Below are 26,358 nucleotides of genomic sequence, written 5' to 3' on the forward strand. Positions count from 1 at the left end.
TGTGATTCGTGTACGAGATTCCCTACGGGCATCCTAGGGCACGAAAACGGCCAAAAAAATGACGACGGGTGGGCGCGGAGGCAATCGACCCTTGACGCTTCTTTCCCCTGCTTCCTCCTTGACCCGGGCCAGCTTGTCTACCCACCTAGTACCTACTGGACTGCGTAACTGTCGGCGTTCCCTGGCTGGAGAATCCATGATGAATTTTCACGAAAGGCACCTACACATACTGTACTGTAGATCGAGGAGGCAGTATTACTCCGTACTTGTGCAGGCACTTACGCAGTACACAAGTAGTAATTATAGTGCCTAGCCCTCCTAACTGCGGTACCTAGTTGCTGTACTCTGTACGTTCAACTGTGCGCTGCACTAAAGGTAGATGTCCTTCATTCAGATGGGCCTTGACCCATCACCAGTTGTTACTTGCGACTTAATTCAGAGAGACTGGACCAGTCAGAGAGGAGATATGAGATGATCAAGGTCTGCTCATCCTCGTCGTAGTGAAAATGGCTGTATCCCTCTCTTGGAGATGATGTCGGTGAGGGACGAGCGAGCTGGGCGGGTCATCGTGAGCTCTGACCCCACTCAAGAGGTGATAGTTATGTATCGTATTAATGCGTCCTCCAATCACCAAAGAGACTGGCTTCATGGTCTAGTGGTATGATTCCTGCGTACGTTCCCACTAAATCCTCAAGCCCCAATCGAGCTCCCACTAACAGTCCCCCAGTTCGGGAAAACCTGGAGTCCCCGATTCCTCAGAATCGCCTTTGCAGGAGGCCCCGGGTTCGAATCCCGGTGAAGCCCTCATTTTTTTCTCTTTTTTTTTTGCCCACCCTCTCTCTCTCTCTCACCTCCTTGCTGTGCAGTAAGTAATAATTATTACTACTGTAAGTACAGTTTCAGGTCGAAGTACTTATGCACGAATGCTCCGTCCTAAACTTGGGCTGGCTGCTTGCAAGCGACGCTTGGCTAAGTACTTAATTAAGCACCAACATGCAAGCCAGTCAAACAGTGACTCACTCACTGCACTGGTAAATTGAGCAGTTAGTGCACGCACGAGACATTGTACGCCGCCGTCCGTTCCGCCGGGGACTTTCCCCGAGTGCTCGACTCGACTGACGCCCTGGGATTGGCTTGCCCTTTCCGCCTCGCTTCTCAACAAAGCTTTGACGCTATTCCGATCCCTCCGAAGTACGGACTAGTTGTGCATGTATCCGAACAGAGTACGTACTCCGCATTACTCCGTACGCAAATGCAAGTATTACCTACGTAAGTTTAGTACAGTACAGGCACAGAATATGTAGTACATTGCCCGTATTGGAGGACACTGTAAGTACGGAGTATTATTCTTGCTGCTGTGCTCCGTATTACAAGCTCGGAGTACTTACTCCGTAAGTGCAACAGTACACCAGTACTCCAACCGGTACTATTGTACGGAGTAGATAATATTTATTAATTACTGAGCTGTGCCGCCAACCAAGGCCGATGCTGGTCATACTTGTGTAACACATGCACGGAGTAAGTACAGTACTACCGGTACCTTGCAAATACATGTAGCTCTTTGCAGAGAAAACTAACCAGTTTTAGTCTAGTGCGCTTTCTCTTCATTAGGAGCCATCATCGTCGGTTCAATTTGGCCATGACAATAATTCCGAGATCCCGTCGATTTGCTGCCTCCTTCCCTCGACCTGCCGTGAGCTGGACTACGTAGCACGGTACACGTAATCACGTAAAGCCTGAATCCCGACTGCCTGCTTTCATCCCTCCACCTGGATCCTCCCCGCGATGGCTTTCGTCACCGTCGCAGCGGCGACGCTGCCCAGTGTTCCCTTGGACTTCCAGGGGAATCGTGACAGGATCATCGAGTCCATTCGCATCGCCAAGGCAAAAGGTGCCACCCTTCGCACGGGGCCCGAGGTTCGCATCGACGACATTCATGGCCGCGGAAGAGCTACTAAAGGACGAATAGCTCGAGATTCCCGGCTATTCTTGTTTGGATCACCATCTGGGTGAGAAGCCCGCAGCCGCTTCCCGGGTGCCGTGAGCTAACAATGGACACCTCAGAGGGGGATACCGTCTTCCACTCCTGGGAGGTCTTGGCGGAAATCATCAGCGATGAGGCTTGCAAGGGAATGCTCGTTGATGTCGGCGTAAGTAGAGCAGCTCCGTGACTCGATCCGTTTCCATCTTTGAATCCTGACCAAGACAAGATGGGCTGCCGCCACCGAAACGTCTTGTACAACTGGCAAGTCTCGTCCCATCCCCTGCTTTGCGTTCCCGCACCATGGCCAATTCATCTCAACCGTAGCTGACACTGACACAGCCGGGTCCTGTGCACGTATAAGCGCATCTTGTTCATTCGGTACTCTCCGCTTCCTCTTCGCTTCCTCGTCCAACTGTTGATCCTAGCTAACGGCCACAGACCCAAAATGTCCCTCGCAAACGATGGGCTCTATCGAGAGGCCCGTCACTTTACCGCCTGGGTCAAGAAGATGCAAACGGAAACGTACTATCTGGAAAGCGTCATCGAAAAGGTTACCGGCCAGCACACCGTTCCCATCGGTGACGCCATCCTGTCCACTCTCGACACGGCCGTCGGCTGCGAGACGTGCGAGGAAATGTTTACGCCCAGCAGCCCGTCCACCGTGCGTCATCGACACCTCCATTCCGCTCACATTTGGATCCTGAAGCTCAAATGCACGTAGTACATGTCCCTCAACGGGTGCGAGATCATTCTCAACGTAAGCGAACTGCTCCGGACCCGTAAGAGTCCAACAATTCTCACACGCGGAATAGAGCAGCGCCTCGCACGCTGAGCTGCGAAAGTTAAGGACGCGAATAGAGCTCATTGCCAATTCGACGTATGTCATGCCGAATGCCTGCCGATGTGGAGGCTGACGAATTCTTCAGGAGAAAGACGGGAGGTTGCTACGTCTATGCCAACGCCACCGGCATCGACGGTGAGGCCCGGATGATGTTTGATGGATCCTCCATGGTTTTGGTTCGTAGGCCCGAGTGCCCCTGCATCTTCACTCTCGCCCCTTTTCTGCCGATGCTGACGGCGGACAGTTGAACGGCAACGTGCTGGAACAAGGTCCTCAGTTCTCCCTCAGTCCTGTTCACGTCATGACGGCAACGTTCGACATTGAAGAGATTCGAAGCTTCCGCTGTAGCATGTCTCGGAACGTTCAAGGTGCTGCGCAGCCCGATTATCCTCGCGTCGAGTTTGACATGCGATTGTCACGTCCCGTCAACGACGTCTTCCTGCTGGACACGATTCGAATCTCTCGTCCCATGCAGCCCCGCATCCTCGATCCCATGTCGGAAATCTGGATGAGCACCAGCGTTTTGTACGTTCCTTTTCCTGACCCCTCCCTGACGACATCAGCTGACCCTCTCTCAGCCTCTGGCAGTGTGAGCCATCGCAGCAACATGGTTCGTGCCACGTGCACCGTGATGGACTGACGATGAACCATAGACCTCGTGAGAACAAACTCGGCCGGTTTCTTCCTCAGTCTCTCGGGAGGTGTGTGGTTCGCTTTTCGGCATCGCGGGGGCGAGTTTTGACGTTGAATAGGACTCGACAGCGCGACGGTGGCACTCTTCGTGTACGGCATGGCCAAAATGGTCCTGGCGTCGATTGAGGCCGGAGAGGAAACGACGTTGGCGGATCTGCGACGCGTGACAGGAGTCCGTGACTTTCGTCCCGAAACGCCGCATGAGATTGTCAACCGATTGCTGACGACGTGCTATACGTCAACCGTCAACTCGTCCAACGAGACCCGATCTCGCGCGGAGAGGCTCTCGGAAAAGCTGGGCGCGTGGCATCTGAGCATTCCGATCGACAACATCGTCGAGTCCTATCACTCCCTCATCAAAACAGCACTACACTTCACGCCGCACTACGCCGTCGAAGGCGGGACGCAAGCGGAGAATCTCGCCTTGCAAAACCTACAGGCGAGGAACCGCATGGTGGTGCAGTACACACTCGCGCAGCTCGTCACGACAGCGCGAAAACTTCCGAGGGCCGGGTCGGCACTGCTCGTCCTCACCAGCGGCAACGTAGTACGTCGTCCCGAGAGCGTACGGAATTGTTGGCCTTGATGATTCTAACGACGTGCAGGACGAAGCTTTGCGTGGCTATGTGACAAAGTACGACGCCAGCAGCGGAGACATCGCGCCCCTCGGCAGCATCTCCAAAAACGACGCGAAACAATTTCAGGCGTGAGTCGAGGCACTCGGACATGTCGCAGCGCCGACGGCCAAGCTGACAGCTCCAGGTGGGCGCGAGAGCAATGGAGTCTACCCATGTTGACGGTATGCGTCCCAGGTCCTGTCCCTCTCGACCGACAGGGACACTTCGCTCACTTCCAGCAGGAGTTTCTTGAAGCTACGCCATCGGCCGAGCTGCTGCCGCTCTCGGCCGGAGTGCAGGACGACGAATCCGAGTCCGAGTAGGTTGCCAGGAAACTCGACTTTCGTCCATGGGGCTGACCGGCATCTCAGGATGGGCTTGACGTATGACGAGCTCTCCATGTTCGGCATACTGCGCAAGGTGGAGAAGCTGGGCCCGTGGTCCTGCTACCTGCGCCTTCTGGGACTCTGGAAGGACAAGGAGGGCATGACGCCAGTGAAGATTGCGGAAAAGTGCATGCGATTCTTCAGGCACTATTCCATGCAACGCCACAAATCAACCATATTAACGCCTTCGGTTCATCTTTCGGCGTACAGTACGTGGATGGGCGACATGCGGTCCTTGTGGGCATTTGCCCATGTCATCAACTAACGTGTGTTGCAGATCCCGACGACAACAGGGCGGACCTGCGGCCGTTCTTGTACGTTGTTAACTGGCCATTCCAGTTCGGCAAGATTCGGGAACACGCCGAGGAGCTAGAGCGAATGTTGAAGAAGAAGGTATAGAAACGGTTGGCCTTCTATGCTGTCGGCTGGAGGTAGGTTGTTGATGGATGGGCATCCATGTTCCATTCCATGCACAGCTGCTAGGCCGAGGATGAAACGGGAAATATTCTCTGGGGCGGATTTTCAATGAACCAAGACGTTTCCCCACCTCCCTATTGCATCTTGCGATCTTATGCTCTTCTTTCGCAGTCGCATCTACGATTTGCTTTTCGTGTTGCTGGCGGCTGCTGCGCCGAGACGATCTTGGCATCTGTCGGTTTGGGGCACGTGCATGAACGCTTGTTCGCGCGCATGGGGCGGCTGCGGATATGCCGAACGAAATCCGGGGGCCGCACTGGCGCGGCCCAAGTGCAAGAAGCGCAGTGACAAAAACGACAGGGGGTGCACAATGGACCAAAGACATCACCATTTGAGATGCAAGGTTTCATTTTCAAGCATCGGCCAAGATTAATCTCTCTTGGCATAAATCCCCTATCCTTGAATGCACAAGCAAAGCACCATACAAGCTTACGTGCATTAGGATGTGCGCTGGGAACTCGGCGCGCCTCACCAATGATTATACCCGCGCTCGATATTCCGAGAAATGTTCCGGGCTCCGTACCGTCGTCACGGATGGACGTCATTGGCTTAGCGGCACCTGAAGGTCACACTTGGTACGTATTTATAGAAGGTAACCCCGCCTATTCCGGCGTCTAGTCTGCTGCGCTAGCTGACTAAACTCTTCTGCTACTCGCTCCTCCGCAGGGCTTCCGTGCACCAATAGATGCTTTTCACATGTCACGGGGGGGGGGGGCGCTTCTCTCGCATGTGGGCATGTGGGTGCCTCACTCGGGCTGCTGCCAACCATCAACCGCCAGAATTGACCAAAGGGCCAACGTGGAACCTACAGTACTGATTACCGGCTCGCTCTGTTCTTGCTAACCGATCCTGCTCAACACCACGACGCACCACACACCACACATCACGATAGCGTTTGGTGTCATGCGCATTTCCGCTAAGCCATCGTCGCCGCCGCATCTCAGCTAGAGCGTTGCCGGTGTATCCTGGGTCGGACATTCATTCCATCGTCCCGGCCACCCATAGCATTCATCTCCATCACCATCGGCCAGCGACCAGCAGCATCAAGATCAGCACCGAGATAGCAGGAGACTGGTTGCGGCGACCACCATCCCCCCGACCCTCACCCAGCGGTACGTGCCAGCCCATGTTCTGGTCCTTTAAGCTCCCTGCCGGAACGTCCCTCCCTGACCGTCGTGCTGCCTCTAGCATGCCCCGAAACCATGGGCTGTCGTCTGCCTGGACACTGATCTACCTCTCACGAGCCTCCCCTTCAGCATGATCGACCACGTCCTCGGCCGGCCGTCGTCCAAATCGCGCCGCTTGCAGGTCCTCGCCGTCCTCTCCTTCTGGACCTTTTACCTCTACAGGCACGTCTCCCATCCTCGTCCGCCTCGTCCGCCTCGTCCCTCTCGTCCCTCTCGTCCCCTCTCGTCCCCTCTCGTCCCCTCTCGTCCCCTCTCGTCCCCTCTCGTCCCCTCTCGTCCCCTCTCGTCCCCTCTCGTCCCCTCTCGTCCCCCCTCTCGTCCCCTCTCATCCCCTCTCGTGCTCAAGGCTGACGGCGAGCAGGGGCGACAAGCATGGACCTCCCGGCGCGAGGAGCCTCTCGCGCATCTTCTCCCGACGGCTCACGGCCTGGCAGACCTTCCTCACCGCCATGATGTACCTCTACGCGGCGCGCAACTTCAGCGCCCTCGTCGGGCTCGCGAGCCCCGAGCCCATGTCCAACATGTACGACCCGACCTACTTCCGCGCCACCTGGGTTCTCACCGCTCTCGATGCCGGCTTCTGGACGGCCATGAAGATTCGCACCAAGTGGCTGCGCGACGTCGCGAGCGTCGTCTTCTCCCTCTTCTACCTCGTCGCCGCCGAGCGGGCCGACGAAAAGGTGCGCAAGGTCCGCGGCATGGTCACCGTCGACCACATGCGCGTCTCGTGGAACAAGGGGACGACGCCCTACCTCGGCTTCGTCCAGCGCCTCCTGCGCCCGCGCTTCACCCGCTGGCCGCCGCGCCAGATTCGCATCCCGCGCCCCGCCAGCAGCGACTACAAGGAGCCCGTCGCCGCCTGGCTCTACTACGACGGGCCCATCGCCCACCTCGAGCACCACAACCGCATCATCCTCGACGTGCCCGGCGGCGGCTTCGTCGCCATGGACCCTCGCTGCAACGACGACAAGCTCTTCGCCTGGGCCGCCAAGACGGGCCTGCCCGTCATCAGCCTCGACTACAGGAAGGCGCCCGAGTACCCGTACCCGTACGCGCTCAACGAGTGCTTCGACGTCTACGCCGCCATGGTCAAAACCAACGGCCGCTGCGTCGGCATGTCGGGCAAGGACACGCCCCGCATCATCATCACGGGCGACAGCGCCGGCGGCAACCTCGCCGTCGCCTCGACGCTCATGATCCTCGAGACGAGCACGGCCCAGTTTCGGCGCTACGCCGGGGCCGAGAGCCTGCCGCCGCCCGACGGGCTCGTCTGCTTCTATCCCGCGCTCGACATGAACATCGGCAACTGGATGTCGGACGAGCAGATGTCGCTCATCCGGGACCGTAAGATGAGGGACACCAACGGTTCCATCATGCGCCGCAAGAGCATGCAGTACAACGAGCTCGTCGGCACGCCGCACCAGTCCGACGACGACGACGACACGACGCCGCCCCTCGTCGTCGTCGGCGAGCGCGCGCCGCGCCCGAGCAAGCGGCCGGCCGAGAGGGGCGGCGAGGCGGGCGGCGGCCGGACAGACAGCATGTCGCACCACGCGGCGCCCATGAGGACGCGGCTCGCCACCTCGTCGACCATCTCCTACTTCAACGACAGGGTGCTCACGCCCGAGCTCATGCGCGCCATGATCATCCTCTATATCGGCGCCCACAACCGGCCCGACTTTGCCCAGGACTACCTCCTGAGCCCCGTCCTCGCGCCCGAATCCCTGCTCGCCAAGTTCCCCAAGACGTACTTCATGACGGGCGAGCGCGACCCGCTCGTCGACGACACCGTCGTCTTCGCGAGCCGCCTGCGTCGCGCCAAGGAGGCCGCCGTCCGCGAGAGGGTGGGCGACGAGCGGGCCGAGCGCATGCTCGACGACATCGACGCCGCCGAGGTGATGCTCATCCCGCGCATCTCGCACGGCTTCATGCAGTTTCCGAGCATCTACCCGCCCGCCTGGAAGCACTTTGAGCGCTGCGCCGCCTGGTTCGAGCAGCTCTTCGCCGACGCCGAGCACGCCCGCACGCGGAACCTCCGCCCGGAGCCCCTCTCGCCCGTCGTGGAGCGGGCCGCCAACGGGTCGCACCACCGTCGCAACCCGACCGTCGGCGAGTCGAGCGGAGACGAGGACAAGCCGCTCGAGATCAGCATGACGCGCCTGTCGCGCGGCCGCAGCGTCACCCAACCGAGCCAACCCGAGGCGAACGGCAAGTCGAGCGGCAAGCCGACCTTTGACCTCGCCGAGGGACGCCAGCGGTCGAGCCCGGCGAGGAAGGGCAGGAAGTCGCTGAGCAAGAACATGAGCCTCGTCAAGCTGAACAGCACCGACGACCTGCTGGGCCGCCGCATGCAGGGGCTCGCGAGCGGCCTGACGGGCCCGGAAGCGGACGGTTAGTCCGCCATCGGTGGAGGGTCGAGGCCGAGGCCGCCGTGTGCACGAAGAGCGACTGTCCGTCTTTCCTGTCCATCTGACCTTTGTTTCCCGCTTGTCATTCACGAATATCCGGGCGTGCGAGTTCATCATCATAGAGTGAACAGGGTTTTAGTATCGTCAACAGTACCATTCTCTGCATTGCCACGATACACTTGCTTCCATCGTTCGACGTGCTGTGGCGGTGACTGATTTGGTGATTTGGGGTGACATCATGGATAATCCGTCACCACCACATACCCCGCCCTTCCCCCACCTGTCTCCCAACTTCCCCTCCCCCCCCTTTTGCCCCTTGCATGCATCCTGCACTGCTTCTGCTTTCAACCACTTCTCAGGCCTGCCTATTTATTTCCTGCTTCGCTTCCTGAATCACCAATCTTGATGAAAATCATGCAAAATCCTACATGATTTAATCCCCTACGAACAATCGAATTTCCTGTGCATACGACGTCCATCAAACTTCAACCTACCGAGCTTCATTCTCTTCCCCCCCCCCCCTACCTGCTAGCCATGGTGCACCTCACCGCGATCCCTCATGCCAATGGCAAAGGGCCCTCCAAGACCACGGCCTCCCGTAAGCTCGTCGACACCACCAAGAGCTTGTTGCAGCTCTCCACCGATGCCGACGACTATTCCACCAGCGTCTACGGCTCCCGCTTCGCCGCCGAAGACCTGCCGAGGAACGAGATTCCCGAGGGCCAGATGCCTCCCAATGTCGCCTACCGCATGATCAAGGATGATCTCAGCCTCGACAACAACCCCAAGCTCAAGTCAGCTCTTCCTTGAAACATCACCCTTCCCCTACCTCTAGACCATCTGCCTCTCCTCTCTTCCCCTCTCCCCCCCCCCCCCCCCCCCTCTCTCCTCCACTCTCTCCCTCTCACCTCCTCTACCCATGTCTCTCCAGCTCAGTCTTTGGTCGTCGTTAGCGAGCCGTTCCAGCTAACGGCCTCGCAGCTTGGCCTCCTTCGTCACCACGTACATGGTCCGTTGTCCCTCGTGCACACTCCCTCTCGAGCTCGTTCCCTGACACGCACCAGGAGGAGGAGGCGGAGAAACTCATGACGGAATCGCTCTCCAAAAATTTCATCGACTATGAAGAGTACCCTCAGTCGGCCGACATACAGAGCCGCTGCGTCAACATGATCGGCAATCTCTTCCACGCTCCCACCGGCAGCGCCCTGGGCACCTCGTCCGTCGGTTCCTCCGAGGCCATCATGCTCTCCGTCCTCGCCATGAAGCGTCGCTGGAAGATGCGCCGTCAGGAGGAGGGCAAATCCACCGAGAACCCCAACCTCATCATGTCGTCGGCAGTCCAAGTCTGCTGGGAAAAGGCCACCCGTTACTTTGAGATTGAGGAAAAGTTTGTCTACTGCACGCCCACCCGCTACGTTATCGATCCCGAAGAGATGGTCGACCTGTGCGACGAAAACACCATCGGTTGCGTCCTCATCCTCGGAACCACCTACACGGGCGACTACGAGGATGTCAAGGCCGTCAACGACTTGCTTGTGAAGAAGAAGATCAACGTGCCCATTCACGTCGACGCCGCCAGCGGTGGTTTCGTCGCTCCCTTTGTCGTCCCCGACCTGAAGTGGGACTTTCGGTGCGAAAAGGTCGTCTCCATCAATGTGTCTGGACACAAGGTACTGGCCTCCCTCTCTTCTTCCTTCTTTCCCGTCCTTTTGCTCCGTCTTTCTCGCGTACGCGAACACATTCAAGCTCGTGGCATGCTGATGCGAGCTCGCAGTACGGCCTTGTCTATCCCGGTGTCGGTTGGGTCGTCTGGCGCGCCCCGGAGTACCTTCCCAAAGACCTCATCTTCAACATCGACTACCTCGGAGCCCAGCAGTCCTCCTTTACACTCAACTTCTCCAAGGGCGCCTCCCAGGTCATCGGCCAATACTATCAGCTCGTCCGCCTCGGCCGTCAGGGTTACCGCCAAATCATGAGCAACCTCACGCGAACGTCCGACTACCTGGCCGACTCGCTTGAGTCTCTCGGCTTCATCATCATGTCCCAACGAGCCGGCCGAGGCCTTCCCCTCGTCGCCTTTCGCTTCCCAGGGCCCCAAGATGGCCATAAGGAGAAGCACTTTGACGAGTTCGCCCTGGCCCACCACCTGCGCTCTCGTGGCTGGGTCGTTCCCGCTTACACGATGGCTCCGAACACGAAAAAGCTCAAGATGCTGCGCGTCGTCGTCCGCGAGGACTTCTCGCGTAGTCGCTGTGACTTGCTTCTCGACGACATCAAGCTGTGCTGTGGCCTTCTCGAAGATATGGACCGCGAGTCCATCAAGAAACAGGAGGAATACATTCGCACGCACATCATCTCATCGGGCCAAACCAAGCATCCCAAGCACAAGGTTCACGAGTTCAAGGTATGGACATGAAAAAGGTCGTGACCATGATGCACGTCGAGTTGCTAACATGATGAAATCTAGAAGGACGATCACTCCCTACAAGGCAAGACTGGCAAGACGCATGCCCCTTGTTAAGATACAGACGTGGCACTGCGTTTCGAATACACTCACCTATACGTTCATATGTACATGCGTGACCTGCCGTCTTCGTAATTGCCCCCTCAAATGTCTGATTCGTCATGCTGTTCCTATTCCAGGCGTGTATGCATCCGTCGTATTTCAACGTCAAGCCGTCGCCTGAGTATGACTTGTTCAAGGGACGAACGTTCCAGTGCAGCTTCAGCACCATCTCATCAAGCCTACTTGGCAAGCTGAGCTGGATCGTGTGCATAGCCTCGTTCATGGAACCACAGGGGCAAGCATCTGTGGCCATCATTCACCAGGGACAGGCATGTGCGCCATTGCACGCCAAAGCAGTTCTATATGTCGACATGTGCGCTGCCGTAGTTGCTGCGAAAAGGTTTTCCTCAGCCAAGGATGACGGCCGTATATAATACGGGTTCCTGCTATGCCTGCGGTGCGTAAGTGACTCCTATGTTGGGCAAAAAGCATCATTGCGAGTCGTCAAACTCGAGTAGGTCGTTCGGATCGTGGCGTCTTAGCTTCAAGAGCATAGAGTGGAACTTGTATTCTCGGCCTCAGCCAAGGTACCCTTTACTGCATGCAGGCCGCCAACTAGTGATAACCGCTGCAAGATATATACAAACCCGTCGATGGAACTCGTTCGGGAAAATTATCCATGCGCGGTGTCGCGTTCAGTCTAATGGCGGCTAATATCTATAGGCAAAATCCAACTGCTTGAAAGGAATGGTACAAAAAATGAGGGTAAATCATGGCGGCAGTGAGTCAGTCACATTACTGCCTTGTGACAGCAATGGCCTCCTCCAGGATATCAAGGCCCTCGTGGATCTCATCTTCGGTCACCAATAGACTTGGGACGAATCGCAGAGTATTGGTGCCAGCGGTTATAACGAGCAGGCCCCGCTCGCGGGCAGCCTTCACGATCGGTGTGGGATCCTCGGTGAGCTGCAGGCCGAGGATGAGACCGCGGCCACGTGCTTCGGCGACGAGTTGAGGGAAGCGCACGCGCAACTTGTCGAAGCGGTCGCCGAAGATGGCCGACTTGGCGAGGACCTGCTGTTGAAGCTCAGGGTCCGACAGGCGCGTGACCATGTAGTGAGCGAGGCGGGATGCCAGGGGGTTGCCACCAAAGGTGGTGCCGTGATCGCCGACCTTGATCTTGTCGCCGACGTGCTTGTTGACGAGGACAGCGCCGACGGGAAAGCCGTTTCCGAGCGCCTTGGCCGTGGTGAGCACGTCAGGGTGGGCCTCCCGAGGCAGGTGGCCGTGGGCCCAGAATGTACCGGTCCGCGAGAGGCCGCACTGGATCTCGTCATAAATCAAGACGGCGCCGACATGGCGGCATCTTTTCGCCAGGGCGACGAGGAAGTCGTCGGTCGCGGCCTGGACACCACCCTCGCCCTGGATAGGCTCGACGATGACGCCGCAAGTGCTCTCGGTGACGGCGTCTTTGATGGCGGCGATGTCGTTGAAGGACGCCATGCGGAAGCCAGGGACCATGGGTGAGAAGGGCTTCTGGTACTTTGGGTTATGCGTGGCCGAGAGGCTGCCCATGGTGCGGCCGTGGAAGGCGTTGTTGAAGCTGACGATTTCGGTCTTGTTACCAGAGGGGTCGACGACCTTGCCGACCTTCCTGGCGAACTTGATGGCCGCCTCGTTCGCCTCGGAGCCCGAGTTGCAGACGAATACGGAGCTGGCGTCGTGCATGGCGCCCGACTCGACCGTCTTTTCGACGAGAAGCTTCGACAGGGCGCCGGTCCAGGGGTTATAGTAGAGGTTGGAGGCGTGCACAAGCGTCTTGGCCTGAAGATCCAACGGTTATTGGTGAGTGACAGGGTGAGTGGGCGAGGGCGACGCCGAGACGCGAGCAACGGGAACGCACCTGATCAGCCATGATGCGGGTAAACTCGGCGTCACAGTGGCCGAGGGACGTCACGGCGATGCCGGCGGTAAAGTCTAGGTACTTTCTATTCTCCACGTCCCACAGCCACGAGCCCGAGCCCCGAACGAAGACGGGGGGTGGGCGGGCGTAGGTGGCGACCATGTAGGGTGCGTGTTGGTCGACGAGCGCGGCGCTGGCCGAGTCGGGAGCGGGATCTGGATTCGGCACAGCCAGGGCATCCGTCCTCGACGACGGGGTCTTCTGCGGCGTCCGGTCGGCCAAGCTCGACGCAAAGCACCGTCGCCATCGGACGCGTGGGACGGCCACGGCCCAGGCCGCTGCTGAGGCTGCCGATTGGCGTCGGAGAGGAATCGTCAGAGTCATGGCGTCTCCTCGCCGTAACGTGCGCGCGAGACAATCGACACGCGGTTCAAAGGTGCGTATGACGTGCACAAGGTGTACGCAGGGACTTGCTGGCTTGTCGAGTGAAGCCAGAAGAGTGGGTGGGAGGTGATGAATGATGACTCGACAACCGTGGCAGGGAAATCATGTCCAGTTTACTTTTTGGAGTCGATGTTGGTCTGGCTTATCGATAAATCCCCGGTATCGCACCATCCCAAGTACTCGCGTACTATCATACAGTAAAAATTACTTACAAGTACTGTTTAAGTATAGAGTACGGAGTACTGTAAGTACTGCTTAAGTATAGAGTACGGAGGGCTGTAAGTACTGCTTACGTATAGAGTACGGAGTGCTGTAAGTACTGTACTTGCAGTAAATACAGTGCAGTACGGAATCTCAGTACGGATCACTCCGCACATATATGATGCAGTTCACCAGTTGTCGCTTGCAACCACATGAGTCGCTTTCAGTGTTGACTACATGTACGGAGTACAGCACTTGATTACATGTTCACCTACAGTACATGCACAGCAATGATTTGAGATATGTATGAATACTATCTTGTGCAAGTTACAAGTCCATTACGCACGTGGGAGGGCTGTAATCACCACTAACAATACGTCGTAAAATAATACGTGGTAATAATATAATAATACTTACAATTGACAATACACCGCAAGTAGACCCCCAAGTACTCCGTAGGTACTCCGTACTTGCGTATTGATACTGACACCAACAACTAATTCATAATAGAATAATACATGGACATGCACGAGTACTTTTATACGGCAATACATGCTCAGTTGTCCCAAATCATCAACTCAGCTCGTCCTACGTGCAGTTCGTCTCTTCGCCGACTCAGTATCGCTGCATCCGATAGATTCCGATTCCCCTTGGGTACAGTACGCTTGCATCCCGTTCCTCGCGGCAACCCATCACGTCCGCCCCGCGTCCGCTCCGCGGAATCGCATCCTTCTCGGCGTAGTATCCGGTCGTCTGCTACCTACCGGCCAGAGGCTTGCAAGGCTCGCAGTGTTCAACAGCAAGGTCACAAGTAGGCTGCCTCCTTGTGCCCCGTATGGAAATGAATCGTTAATGATATGTACACGGTCAAGGCGCACAGTGGCCCGTACAACGCAACAACTGCAACGACGCGCGGCAGCCCGTCGCCAGCCATCACGGTCCGTCTCCCGCTCGTCATGCTCTCCACAGGTATGGGGGTGGGAGCCGGAAGCCGGGAGCCGGCTGGCGGCGGAGCGGCCCGTACGTCTGGCATTCTCTCGTCTCGGCATCCATCAACCGCCTTCAGTCGCCTAGACTGCGCTGTATCCGCCCCGGCTGCCTGTCCCCTGCACGGTGTTCAGCACCCGTCTCAACCAGTCTTTCATGAGGTACGGGACGTCCCGGATCGTGTCGCCGTGGGGCAGCAGATCCCAGCCCCGAGCGCCGTACCGGTTGTAGTTGAGCCACGAGCCGAAGATGAGATAGGAAGCGGTGCCGAGGAACATGCTGCGTCCCTGTCAGCGGAGGGGCATGCCTACGAGACGCTCGCATGCCTCGTGAGCGTCCCGGGGTCGCCACTTACATGATGATGAACCAGGTGAAGAACCCCCAATGGCTGCTGGCGTCTCTGTCGCCCTCCTTGTCCTTGTCCTTGTCCTTGTCCTTGTCCTTGTCCTTGTCGTCGTTGCCGTCACGCTTCTCGCACGCGTACTTGGTATGCCACGTGAGTCGCAGCACATCCGCGTCCTTTTCGGGTCCGTAACTCTCCCACACGAGTGCGGCATCCTTCTTCTTCAGCTGGTGCTCAGACGAAGATTTTTCCGGACCATCGTCGGGGCCCTTGTCGCCGTCGTCGCCTTTGTCGCCGTCGTCCTTGTCGCCGTCCTCTTTCGTCGTCGCACCCTCGTCGCCAGCCCGTCGCAGCTTCTCCCCCTGCTCGACCTGTTGCTCCGCCTCCCACTCACCTTCGTCTCCTTTCTTGTCCGTGTCGCAGAGGAACTCGATGACGGCTCGCTGCTCGCGACGCTCCTTCACGGGACCGTCCAGCGGGTGCTTGCCACCCTTGAGCACCAGCCGCACGCCTTCCTTTTGAGAATCGCTATTGGAGTCGCTCGTCTTGAGCCGCATCACTTCGTACTCGAACTGGGATCCGCCCACGCTCTCCAGGGAGCCGGCGATGGCCACCATCTTCTCCACCGTATTCTGGTCTCCGTGCAGCAGCCGCTTGACGGCGCACACTGGGACCATGTCAGTGCATTCGAGGGGAAGCGGGGAGAGCGAGCGTGCATGGTTACCTCTCGTCCCGTTGGGGCACTCTTCAGTCTTCTTCTCCTTGCCCGATTTCTTCAGGGGCTTGCAAATGTCCAGCGTGTATGTCGTGTTGTGGTGCGCGTCGACGAGGGAGTCGTACTGAGAGGTGACGACGGAGTGGGGACCTCCGAGCTTCGAGAGGTCGAAGCTATGGCCGTCCACTCGCACATTGTTGCAGTTCAGCATCCCCCAGCTCGGCGCAGGCGCGAGGAGCAGGGAGAGGGCCAAGGCCGACTTTCGTGACGGATGCATTCGAGCTGTCGCGTGCCCCGTGGTACGGGAGCGGAAGAACGGCAGCACTCGAAGCAGGCACACAAAAAAAAAGAAGAAAAAAGCCCGCAGCAGAGCAACACCGGCCCTGTCGCAGCAATGGAGGAGCGGTCGCTGCAAGATGATGAAAGGGCGCTGGTCGTGTCACGTTGAGCTGTTTGGTGTTTTGGAACTCTGGAACCTCCGGATCTTGGGCCACGGGCGGACCAACCTTCGTCATGGCACGCTGCTTGTGGAGCCTTCACGTGACCGCCGCTGAGGTCGGTGACGACTCCCAGTGTTAAATAATATAAACCTCCATACAACCCGTACAACTCCGTACAATCTGCAATTATTATTACCACGACAACTACCATTGCTGCGATATCGACTTATAGTAGTGTACGGAGTACATTCACCGTCAAAGCTTCCCATAATTATGCACAAACCAGACACCTGCCAGAATAGTAGCGACCTCCCGTTTCAGAAGGTGATGGATGCCTGGTTATTTACTCTTAGTAAGTGGTACTGATCATCAGAGGCACGCAACTGCTCCATACGACAGATGGATGGCTTTATGCAATTAATGGATCAGTTGGTATTTTGTAGGCCTCGGTCTAGATGCCTATACGAACAGCAAGGCACGCACGGCACGCACGGCACATGAGATTTTGCATCGTCGGCACGGGGAATCGGATGCAGGCAAACACCCTCGCACTATATTAGTACTCGGTTATGTGGCTATAGCAATCAAGAATCATCCAAGCATGACCGACCGACTGCCCGGCTTCATGCCTGCGAACACGGGTAGTTGCGCCGAGACTCGGAAATTCAAATGCACCTCCAACCGCGTCGTCTTTCGTTACTGCAAATCCGCCAATCGCCTGGGACCAGTTCCTGGGGTATTGGAGGGCAAAGAAAAGCAAAGAAGAAAATCATAGGTGGCCACGCGCATCGGTCGGCTTGCCACCGAGGTCGCTCCTGAACACGGCGGAAGACCTCGTACCATATAACGTGTCCAATTACATCCCCTGGTGTCCCATCATGCCACCCATCCCTTGCATCGCAGCCTGCTGCTGCTGCTGCTGCTGCTGTTGCTGCTGTTGTTGCTGCTGCTGTTGCGCCATAATCCGTCGTTGGTGCATGCTTTGCTGCAGCATTTGTTGTGCCTGCGCAAACGACGTCTGCTTCATCTTGTCGATTGTGTCCTGCGGAACCTGCTCCACGCTGCCAAATTTTGTCACAGCAGATTGCATCAACCTCCCGTAAATATGGCGAGCATTCGCTTGGATTTGTGCCCCGATCGGATTGCCGCCCATCTGCTGGGGTTGGGCCTGGGGCTGTTGCTGCTGCTGCTGCTGCTGCTGCTGTTGCTGCTGCTGTTGTTGCTGCTGCTGCTGTTGCTGCTGTTGTTGCTGCTGCTGTTGCTGCTGCATCTGCATGGCAGCAAAAGCTTGCAGGTTCGGATTGTTGCCATTCATCATTTGGCCGTTGGGCGGCCGCTGCATGGCATTTGGTATCTGTCCGGTCCGCACCATTTGCGCCAGCTGGGCCTGCATCTGCGGTGTCATCTGACGCAGCTGGTTCCCTTGTATGCCCTGCAGCTGCTGGGCGTATTGGGCAAACTGCTGCTGCTGTTGGGGTGTCATCATGCTGACCTGCGGCGGCTGAGGCTGTTGCGGTTGCTGCTGCTGCTGCGGCTGTTGTTGCTGCTGCTGCTGCTGCTGCTGTTGTTGTTGTTGCTGCTGCTGCTGCTGTTGCTGTTGCATCATAATCTGCCGCTGCATCAATTGCATCACCTGCGCTTGATTCGGCGCCATGTTCTGGCCGTTCATGCCGGGGTTTGCGCCGCCGTTCTGCATCGCCGCCATGTGCTGCGCCTGGTGCATGGCGATGGCACGCTGCTGCGCCGCCATTTGGGCAATCGCCTGAGGGTTGTGCTGGCCCATGGCTTGGCTGTTCATCATCATGGCTTGCCCTTGGCCCATCTGCGAGTTCTGGGCCATCATGTTGGGAGGCGGGCTTGCCTGGCCCATGCGTGGAGTGGCGGCCATGGCCGGTCTGTTGATCGGCGTGCCGTGGGCCATGTTGGGCGTCGCGTGAGGCATCCGGGGCGTGTTCGACGGATGGCTCTGCTGGCTGCCCCTGGCCGACATCTGGTGCGCCATCGGGACCGACATCTGAGCGTTCTGAACGGCCGATGGAGGACGGGGAGGGCTGTTGGCGAGGTTGGAGTTTGTCTGCTGCATGGCCACGCTTCCAACCATGGGCGAGGACATGTTCTGCGGCGTTCCTTGGCGGATCACGGGAGACGAGGCCGGAGGCTGCGACATCTGGGGTGGGAAGCGGGCCTGGACCTGGCCTTGCATGGCATTGGGCATGGCGTTGGGCATCGCGTTCGGCATCGCGTTCGGACCGGGGACGGCCATGGCGTTGGGCAGGCCCGTCGGCATGGGCCCGTTCTGGGGGGGGTGCGCATGCTGCGGTTGTCCCATGCTCGGCCCGTGGTTGTTCTGCGCCTGGCTCGCCGCCGCCGCCGCGCGGGCCAGGGCCGCCTGTCGTTGAGATTCGGCCTGACGCATCTGCATCTCCTTGGCGGCGGCCGCCTCTCGCTTGATGCGCTCGGCCTCCTGCTGCTGCTTCAGCAGGGCTTCCTGTTGCCTCTGAAGCTGCGCCCGCCTGTCGCTCTCCTGCTGCTTGATGCGCTCCTGCTCCTTCTTCTCCGCCTGCTCTCTCCGGATGTCGTCGATGACCTTGAATCGCTCGAATCTGGGTTCAAAGGTGGCGGCGCCCGTGTGGGCATCCCCGTCGGCCGTGCCGGCACCTTGAGAGCCCGTCGCGCTCGACGATAGCCTGTCGTCGAGCACCAGCATGTACCGCTCTTGGTCGGCGGCGGCGGCCTCGTCGGCCGCCATCTCGGCGACGGTCCTCTTCCGCGTCTTGGGCGGCGGCGGCGGCTCGGAATGTTTCGGGTGGGACCAGGCCTCGAGCAGGGCAATCGTCTCCTCGGCGTTCTTGGTCGGCTCGAGCATGAGGGGGCCGGCCGTCGTGAGCAGAATCTGGCCCTCGGCGAGGTAGATGTTGCTGCCGTCGAGCTCCATCCTCTCCTTCTTGCGGCGCTTCGCGGGGGGGGGCATGTTCGAGGTCGTCGGCGTCGGCGGAACGAGCGACATGGGCGTCGACGGCGGATTCATGGCATCCATGCCGCCGCCGGAGCCCCTCGGCGTCATGGCCTTGATCCGCAGGTCCGCCTGCAAGCTCTCCTGCGTGGGCCTCAGGACGACGGTGAAGACCTTGGGCGTCTGCGACGGCTTGCCCTTGGCGCCGTCGGAGGGAAGGCTGGGCGCCGGCATGCTCTTGCTCTCCTTTGCTTCCTCGTCGTCCTTGACGTGCCCGCCGTCGGGCAGCTGCTGCTCCTCCTTGGGGAAGGGGACGTAGGGCGACGGCGTCAGGCATTGGTTGTAGTTGTGGATGGACGAGGGCACGACGGCGCTCGACGCCGACTTGACCTTGGTCACGTCCTTGGTCTGGGCGGCGGACTTGTGGTCGTGGACCTGGACGATGAGGCATCCGTCATAGAAGGTCACGTTGCCCTGGATGAGGTACTCGAGGAGGTCGTGGGGCACGGTGCGGCTTCGGAGGTGCTCGAGGAATATCTTCATGGGCGACTTGTACTGAAACATGCCCTCCTGGCCGTCGAAGCGGAAGTGCGTGGCCTGCATATGAACGACCAAGGACGGAGGCCTGCCGGCAAACTTCCTGAGTATGTAGGAATCGGGAAAGGCTAGGGGCCGGTCAGTTCGGTTCACGTCCAACGTCGGCATCGCGGGGAGGGGGGGGGGGGATATGGCGCGGACCGTATGGCGGAGGACCCGCGTCGTGAGGCGCCATGTCGGCCGAGAGGGATGCCGCGCGCACGGCCGTGCTGTTCCTCGAGTTCCGGCCCTGCGACTGCGACGACGCCTCGCGGCGGGCTCGGTTCACGGGCCGGACGGTGGAGGCCGTGATGGTGCGGTCGCTCGCCGACGTCGGCGTCTGCTTGGCGCTCGTCGGCGGCTTCTTGGCCGACGACATGGCAGGCGAGGTCGACGAGCTCGACGGCCCTGCGTGTCCGTTGGTCTGGATCCCCGGGGGCACATGGCGCTTGGCCTTGGTCGCGCCATTTGCCTGAACGACGGGGCTGGCCGGCGCCATGGCGGCGAGAGGGGTTGGGTGTCGCTGCGTCGAATGCTACTCTCCCGGAGACGATGCCGCTGCAGGATGGTCTTTGGCTGCACGCCAGGACGCGACCATGGATTCCGCGGTGCCGCGGCAAGTCGCTCGTCGGGGCGTCGGTCGGGTGGGAGATGCGGCCGGGGGATGGGGGGGGGGGATGAGATGCGAAGGAAGAGAGGAGAGGTTGGGCGAGGGGAGGTGAGGTGAAGTTTGGATGGGAAGCACTAGATAGGCACGAAGGTTTCGAGGTACTGCGCAGGTACCAAGAGGTAGCAAGTAGGTGGTGAGAGGTTGTGGTGGATGGTGAATTGGTGATGTTGGTTGAACGGTGAGTTGCGCGCTAGTCCTTGCGGAGGTACCCGCCAAGTATCGGTACATGCACCCGATGTCCAGTGCGTTAGTGTCGTCCTCGGATCGGACTCACGGTGCATATCAGCATATCACGTAGAGACAGAGTCGTGGACGGAAATGGATGGCAACGAATTGTACATACATCGTACAGAGCCGGGAGGACGGAATCAGCATGGAGTTTGCATATTTTCCCGGCGCATTGTGATGAATCGAGCGATAACGTTGGCCATAGCCGTCGGCCATGGCCAACTGACATGTTCACGACAAGATGGTCGTCAGTACATGGGCAGGTACTAGTACATATCGACCCAGTATACATGTACTTACTTACCTAACTTGCCTAAAGTTGTATTGTTTGACTGAACTTGTACCTCGACTGTACTTGTACCTCGACTGAGCTTGTGCCTCGACTGAACTTGTACCTCGACTGTACTTGTACCTCGACTGAGCTTGTGCCTCGACTGAACTTGTACCTCGACTGTACTTGTACCTCGACTGTACTTGTACCTCGATTGAACTTGTACCTCGACTGAACTTGTACCTCGACTATACTTGTACCCCGACTATACTTGTACCTCGGCGATATCTACATGTACTCCGTTTTACCTGCTGGTGAGATATACAGTACGTTTTCACGTTCAGTCGCCTTTCTCATCACCCTACGGAGTACATAGTAAGTACGTGCCAGTACGAATATACTTACTGTACAGTGCATGTGCGGAGTTAGTACGGAGTACTCTGTGCCCCAAAAGGTATTATTGATTGTTCTCTCTCGAGTTGCCAATATTAATTATTGACCTACTTTACAGCGCAACCCAACCACCGTCACGTGATGTGCGATAAACCTCCCCGCTACCCTAGACCGGAACATGCCCTTACTGATGGATATGCCAACTGACGATGCCTTGGGAGATGTCAAGTGAACCATGCACCATGCAGTATCAATAGGAACGATTTCTGCTTGCAGTTTATACGAAAGAATAGCTGGCATCGACGTCCAATCCCAACTGGGCTTCTGGTGGCTACTCCAGAGACGTCCCATCCCCGCCATGGCTTGGACGGTATTGATTTCATCGCAGACTCCCGGGAAGACGTTTCCGTCCATCAATCAATCAACACGCCCAGAATAACCCACTGTATATTCACATCCATCTCATGCCTACCGATACCATATGAACAATATGGGCCTATACAAATACGTACTGAACACGTCGCCGCCATGCTTTCGTGCCTCGCATCATTCTCGTCCTTGTACCCGTCGAGCCCAGTCGTCGTGCACGCGCATTCCATCGACGACGACGACGCCGCGACCGCGGCCGACCCTCTCGGGCTTCTGCCACCACTGCTCATCCTTGCCGCTCCTCTCCGCCTCGGACTCGCTGTCGGCGAGACCGCCGGAGCCGCTCTCGGCGCCGACGACCACCATGATGTCGCGTCGCATCCAGGTCTGGAGGTTCGTGACGATGCTGCCGTTCTCGCCCGCCAGGGACTCCTGGAGGTAGATGATATCCGGCTGGATGTGGCGGAGGATGTGGCCATGGCCGTTGGACGTGGTAAAGGGCAAAATCATGTGCTCCTTGTCGACGAGCGTGAGCGCTTGCGAGTACATGGCGTCGAACGCCGCATTGTTCGTCGGCGAGGCCATGCTGGGAACCGTCAACGCGGGCGCCCCATCGACGGGAGATTTGCGGGAGGGGGAACTCACGTGGCGCCTGGCCGCTTGGATTCGTCGCCGGGGGGTTGCGCTCCATCGTGGCCAATGTTAGAATACGACGAGCTCAGCGACGGTGACGGGCGGTTACTACTGGTGGCATCCAGCGCCGTGTCTTTCAGGTCGGGCGCATAGATCAGGATGTACAGCTTCGTCTTGGAGAAGTCGTTGTGGCGCGGGATGTGAGACAGGATGGACTGTTCTGGCCGTCAGCGGCATGAGCGGTCACGGCATCGACTCGGCATCACCTACGGCCATTTCGTGGTCGTCGGCCGTCGGGACTTGGGTATCGGCCGAGACGACGACGGCGACCGTCTTCCGCTTCGCGCCGGAGGACGGACCGGACCGGCTCTTCTTCGCGTCGGCCTCCTCGGACCACGGGTTCTCGGCGTACGCCTTGTCCTCCTCTCGAATGGAAGCCAGGGCCTTGCCCACGACGGCACCGGCGGCGGCGACACCCGCGGCGACGGTCTTGCCGGTCGAATCGAAGAACTGCTGCGGGCTCGGCGTGCGTCGCAGCGCGCCGGACATGCGAGCGCCCCAGCCGGCGGCGGAAGCGTCGCCCGGGGCGGGGGCTAGGCCGTAGCTTTCATCGTCTCGACGCGGGGACCGGTGCGGAGAAGGGTGGCCGTCGGCGGCTCCGTACGGCGGGTTGTCACCGTAGTCGGCGTTGTCGTAGTCCAAGCCAACATGGTCGTCGGCCGCGTCGTCTTCATCGTCCCTGCGCTGGCTCCAGACCCAAGCGGCGAGGCCGACGGTGGCGACGGTGAGGGTGACGGCGAGCGGCACCCAATGGGTCCAGACGCCGCGACGCGACGATGCGCGGTCGTGGCGATCGTATGGCGACAACATTTAGGCGGAAAGCTGTCCCATTGCCAGGAGGATAGTACGGGAAGAGTTGGAAGCGGCCGAGGTGGACGAGGGGGGGGGGGGAGGCAGTCGATGCTGCCGGGATCGTCTGGACCCTGCGGGCGTATTGGAAGCAAATTTGTCGCGCCGGGACGTGAATAGGGTTCTTGTCTAGCGAGGCGAGGTGACGGACGATGGCTGTTGATGTGCGGGAAGACGAGGGTTGCACGAACGGCTGATGGACGCATAAAGTCTGGTGGCTGGACAATGGAGGGTGTCGTCGATCAACAATGCCAATAGTGGTGGAGTCGAGCTGGGCGACACAGCAACAGGGTTGACGCGGGCTGGGCCAAGTACAGTAGGTGCTTACTTAATACTTAATTGCAACAACGGAGTACTGGTACTCCGTACTGTACAGTACAGTAATTATTACTGTACTGTACTTGATTAACAAGTGCTGTATTAAATTCCAAAGTATAGTATACTTAGTAAGTACTTACACCAAAGTACAGTTAGGCGTACGGAGTACTTACAGGTAAGTCCGAGTAAGTACTCCGTTCCATTGTTTGATCCGAGGCCAATGCGGCACGTCATTGGCTGGCGGGTCAAGCAAGGAGCCCGCGGGCACGTGAAGGCGACATGTGGCTGGTGTGCTGATAGCCCTCGATGCGCCACACCTCCAAATGCACCGCCATCACCCGCACGCTCCACACAGAAACAGGATGCAGAGGCTGTGATTCCGGCCGGTGCAGGTTGTGTGACTCTTTCCACTGCCACGAGGCATCCACGCAGCACAGCAGAGCGGAGGCAACGGAAGCAACGTGCTATCCCTACCGTTTCATCTCGGGGCGAAAACGGCGGCAAGACGCATCCATCTCGAGCTCGCGAAGCTCCATCTCGGAACGAGCTAGGCCGGCTCGGAGGACTCGGTCGTCTCGTCTCGTCACAACCCGCTCATCATGCCTCACGCCGCCTCGATGCCCTCCACCGGGCTCCAGGCCCTGATCCTCTGCGGACCCGGGTCGTCGTTTCCGACATTCACGTCCAACCCGGACGAGAACCCCAAGGCTCTGCTGCCCGTCGCCAACAGGCCGATGGTCTGGTACCCGATCGACTTTTGCCTGCGCATGGGCGTCACCGGTGGGTTCCATACCTTGGCCAACGGATGGCAGGTCCCCCGCCGGCTCGGTGGCGGCGAGCGAGGCAGGATGGGTGGATTGCACGTCATTGGGCGGTGACAAAGTCGCGCCCGACATGCATTCGCTTTTCCCGGCGAGCCGTCGTGGTGGAGAGCCAGCCAGCCAGCCAGCCAGCCAGCCAGCCAGCCAGCCAGCGTGCCTGCCCGCCGGTCCGTCCCCGCTGACACGGACGTAGACATCACCCTGATATGTCCGCCGACGGCATCGAGAGCGATCAAGGCTGCGATGAACACGAACCCTTTCCTCACGCGGCTGCCCTCGCCACGACCGGACGTCCTGGCACCCGCGGGGCTGGATCAAAACACGGGCACGGCCGAGATCCTGCGGCTGCCAGAGGTGCGCGCGCTGGTCAAGGGCGACTTCATGGTGCTCCCGTGCGATCTCGTCTGCGAGCTGGCGGGCGAGAAGCTGCTCCAGGCCTGGATGGTCCGGTCGGCGAGCGTCACCGATCTCCTGGGCAAGGACGGCCTCTCGCACGGCCACGGCTGTCGACACAGCGGTGGGCTGGGCGTCTGGTACGAGACGAAGACGGCGGTGGCGGCGGTGAAGGGCGAGGAGACGGACTTTATAGCGACGACGCCGTTGCCTTTGTGGCCGGTGGCCTCGGCACAGTCGTCGATGCTGGGCAGGCTGTCGAAGCTCGTGTACTCGATCCCGACGGATTCCCTCAAGGACATGACGGAAGAGCGCAATTCGCTGCCCCTCCGGCACGGCCTGCTGCGGGCGCACCCGCAGGTTCGCATGTACACGACGAAGAGGGATGCCCACATCTACATCCTGCCGCACTGGATCCTCGACTTTGTCACGGAGAACGGGCGGCTCGAGAGCATCGGCGAGGACGTCGTGGGATGGTGGGCCAAGGCGCAGTGGCAGGCCGGTCTGGCGGAGAAGCTGCAGCTCGACAAGCTGTGCAGACGGCGAGGGCCGCAGGACGACGAGGACTCGACGGCCGAGAGCGTATCGCCGGCGCGGGAGGCAAGCCCGGCGGGCCAGGATGGGTCGAGGAAAGCGTCAACGTCGCTCCGGCCAACGGCGGTGGAGAGGCAACACAGGCGAGGCCTAGGCAAGGGAGAGACATGGCCCGACTTTGAGGTGCCTCCCGTCGTGGCTTACATCCAGTCGGCCGACGGTGACGAGGCGGCGGCCGCGGCTGCGACCGGGCCCGTCGTGCGGCGGGTCGACACGGCGCAGTTGTTGCTGGCAACCTCCCTTCAGCTGGCGAAGCTCCCTTCGGTCGAGGAGGCTGGCGGCGAGGCGAGCTCGCCGTTTGCCCACGCACGCAAGGTGGCCTACCCCGAGGGCGTCAAGTCGCGGACGACGATTACCAAGGCCGACTGCCTGATGGCCGAGAACGTGACGGTCGAGGAGAAGACGTCGATCAAGGAGACGGTCATCGGCGCCGGCTGCCAGATCAAGGAGGGGGCCAAGCTCTCGCAATGCGTGCTCATGGACGGCGTCGTCGTCGGCAAGGGCTGCAAGCTGACCAAGTGCGTGCTGGGCAGGCGTTGCGTCATCGGCGACGGCTCGGTCCTGACGGACTGCGAGGTGCAGGAGAACCTCCTCGTCGAGGCGCAAAGTACGTCGGGCGACGGATTCTATCCGACGGGATCCCCCCCCCCCCTACTCCCTCTCCCCTCCCCTCGCCTCCCCTCCCGCCTCGTCGGTGCCGCCGGCAGGTTCCCCCCCCAGACAGCGTGGGCGCTAACGGACGCCTGCAGCCGAGGACAAGGACAATAAGCTCATGAGCTCGGAGGGATTGGAAGCGACCGAGGCGGAAATGGAAGAGGTCCTGCAGGAAGTGGACCAGGAGGTTGCGGCGATGGCGGACGAGGCCATGGCGGACTAGCTTTGGGAATCCAAGACAAAAAATGTTCTTGGAAGCTGAGGGCCCCGGCGGACGGCAGCAAGCCACCAGCCAGGGCGGCATGTGCCAGTGCGAATCGTGCGTGGTTCGAGGACGCCGACGGTCGGTGCAGGCTGGCTGTTGCATACGCAGAGGATGGCCCGTAGGCACATGCGCCTCGTCGTGGGTACGGAGCACGACGGTAGGGGCATGGTGCGAGCGGT

General features: G+C 59.3%; 9 protein-coding genes across 9 annotated transcripts; 5 read left to right on the forward strand and 4 right to left on the reverse strand.

Annotated features, from left to right (window-relative positions):
* Positions 1-1,785: 1,785 nt before the first annotated feature.
* Positions 1,786-4,920, forward strand: DCS_08099 (NAD+ synthase; the record flags this gene model as incomplete). Its single annotated transcript, XM_040805380.1, has 16 exons — positions 1,786-1,917; positions 1,970-2,009; positions 2,065-2,150; positions 2,211-2,245; positions 2,324-2,645; positions 2,706-2,741; positions 2,797-2,861; positions 2,911-3,001; positions 3,070-3,350; positions 3,404-3,435; positions 3,479-3,526; positions 3,578-4,065; positions 4,124-4,224; positions 4,281-4,454; positions 4,507-4,730; positions 4,799-4,920. The coding sequence occupies 16 exons, from the start codon at positions 1,786-1,788 to the stop codon at positions 4,918-4,920; spliced, it is 2,277 nt and encodes a 758-aa protein (XP_040655484.1).
* A 1,717-nt stretch (positions 4,921-6,637) lies between these two features.
* DCS_08100 (uncharacterized protein) lies at positions 6,638-8,581 on the forward strand (the record flags this gene model as incomplete). The annotated part of the gene is made up of 1 exon (XM_040805381.1): positions 6,638-8,581. One exon carries the CDS (start codon positions 6,638-6,640, stop codon positions 8,579-8,581), a length of 1,944 nt encoding a protein of 647 aa, XP_040655485.1.
* A 546-nt stretch (positions 8,582-9,127) lies between these two features.
* DCS_08101 (uncharacterized protein) lies at positions 9,128-9,403 on the forward strand (the record flags this gene model as incomplete). The annotated part of the gene is made up of 1 exon (XM_040805382.1): positions 9,128-9,403. One exon carries the CDS (start codon positions 9,128-9,130, stop codon positions 9,401-9,403), a length of 276 nt encoding a protein of 91 aa, XP_040655486.1.
* A 275-nt stretch (positions 9,404-9,678) lies between these two features.
* On the forward strand, positions 9,679-11,114 carry DCS_08102 (glutamate decarboxylase; the record flags this gene model as incomplete). The annotated part of the gene is made up of 3 exons (XM_040805383.1): positions 9,679-10,263; positions 10,368-10,997; positions 11,061-11,114. 3 exons carry the CDS (start codon positions 9,679-9,681, stop codon positions 11,112-11,114), a joined length of 1,269 nt encoding a protein of 422 aa, XP_040655487.1.
* Positions 11,115-11,894: 780 nt separating this feature from the next.
* On the reverse strand, positions 11,895-13,386 carry DCS_08103 (acetylornithine aminotransferase; the record flags this gene model as incomplete). The annotated part of the gene is made up of 2 exons (XM_040805384.1): positions 11,895-12,923; positions 13,003-13,386. 2 exons carry the CDS (start codon positions 13,384-13,386, stop codon positions 11,895-11,897), a joined length of 1,413 nt encoding a protein of 470 aa, XP_040655488.1.
* Positions 13,387-14,717: 1,331 nt separating this feature from the next.
* On the reverse strand, positions 14,718-15,969 carry DCS_08104 (autophagy- protein 27; the record flags this gene model as incomplete). The annotated part of the gene is made up of 3 exons (XM_040805385.1): positions 14,718-14,913; positions 14,990-15,644; positions 15,702-15,969. The coding sequence occupies 3 exons, from the start codon at positions 15,967-15,969 to the stop codon at positions 14,718-14,720; spliced, it is 1,119 nt and encodes a 372-aa protein (XP_040655489.1).
* A 1,019-nt stretch (positions 15,970-16,988) lies between these two features.
* DCS_08105 (transcription factor SPT20) lies at positions 16,989-20,160 on the reverse strand (the record flags this gene model as incomplete). Its single annotated transcript, XM_040805386.1, has 2 exons — positions 16,989-19,750; positions 19,824-20,160. The coding sequence occupies 2 exons, from the start codon at positions 20,158-20,160 to the stop codon at positions 16,989-16,991; spliced, it is 3,099 nt and encodes a 1,032-aa protein (XP_040655490.1).
* Positions 20,161-21,769: 1,609 nt separating this feature from the next.
* On the reverse strand, positions 21,770-23,095 carry DCS_08106 (peroxin 22-like protein; the record flags this gene model as incomplete). Its single annotated transcript, XM_040805387.1, has 3 exons — positions 21,770-22,178; positions 22,238-22,440; positions 22,496-23,095. The coding sequence occupies 3 exons, from the start codon at positions 23,093-23,095 to the stop codon at positions 21,770-21,772; spliced, it is 1,212 nt and encodes a 403-aa protein (XP_040655491.1).
* A 956-nt stretch (positions 23,096-24,051) lies between these two features.
* On the forward strand, positions 24,052-26,137 carry DCS_08107 (putative eukaryotic translation initiation factor EIF-2B subunit 3; the record flags this gene model as incomplete). Its single annotated transcript, XM_040805388.1, has 3 exons — positions 24,052-24,232; positions 24,467-25,867; positions 26,010-26,137. 3 exons carry the CDS (start codon positions 24,052-24,054, stop codon positions 26,135-26,137), a joined length of 1,710 nt encoding a protein of 569 aa, XP_040655492.1.
* Between the last annotated feature and the right edge of the window lie 221 nt (positions 26,138-26,358).

Source organism: Drechmeria coniospora, chromosome 03, assembly GCF_001625195.1.
Source record: "Drechmeria coniospora strain ARSEF 6962 chromosome 03, whole genome shotgun sequence".
NCBI classification, from domain to species: domain Eukaryota; kingdom Fungi; phylum Ascomycota; class Sordariomycetes; order Hypocreales; family Ophiocordycipitaceae; genus Drechmeria; species Drechmeria coniospora.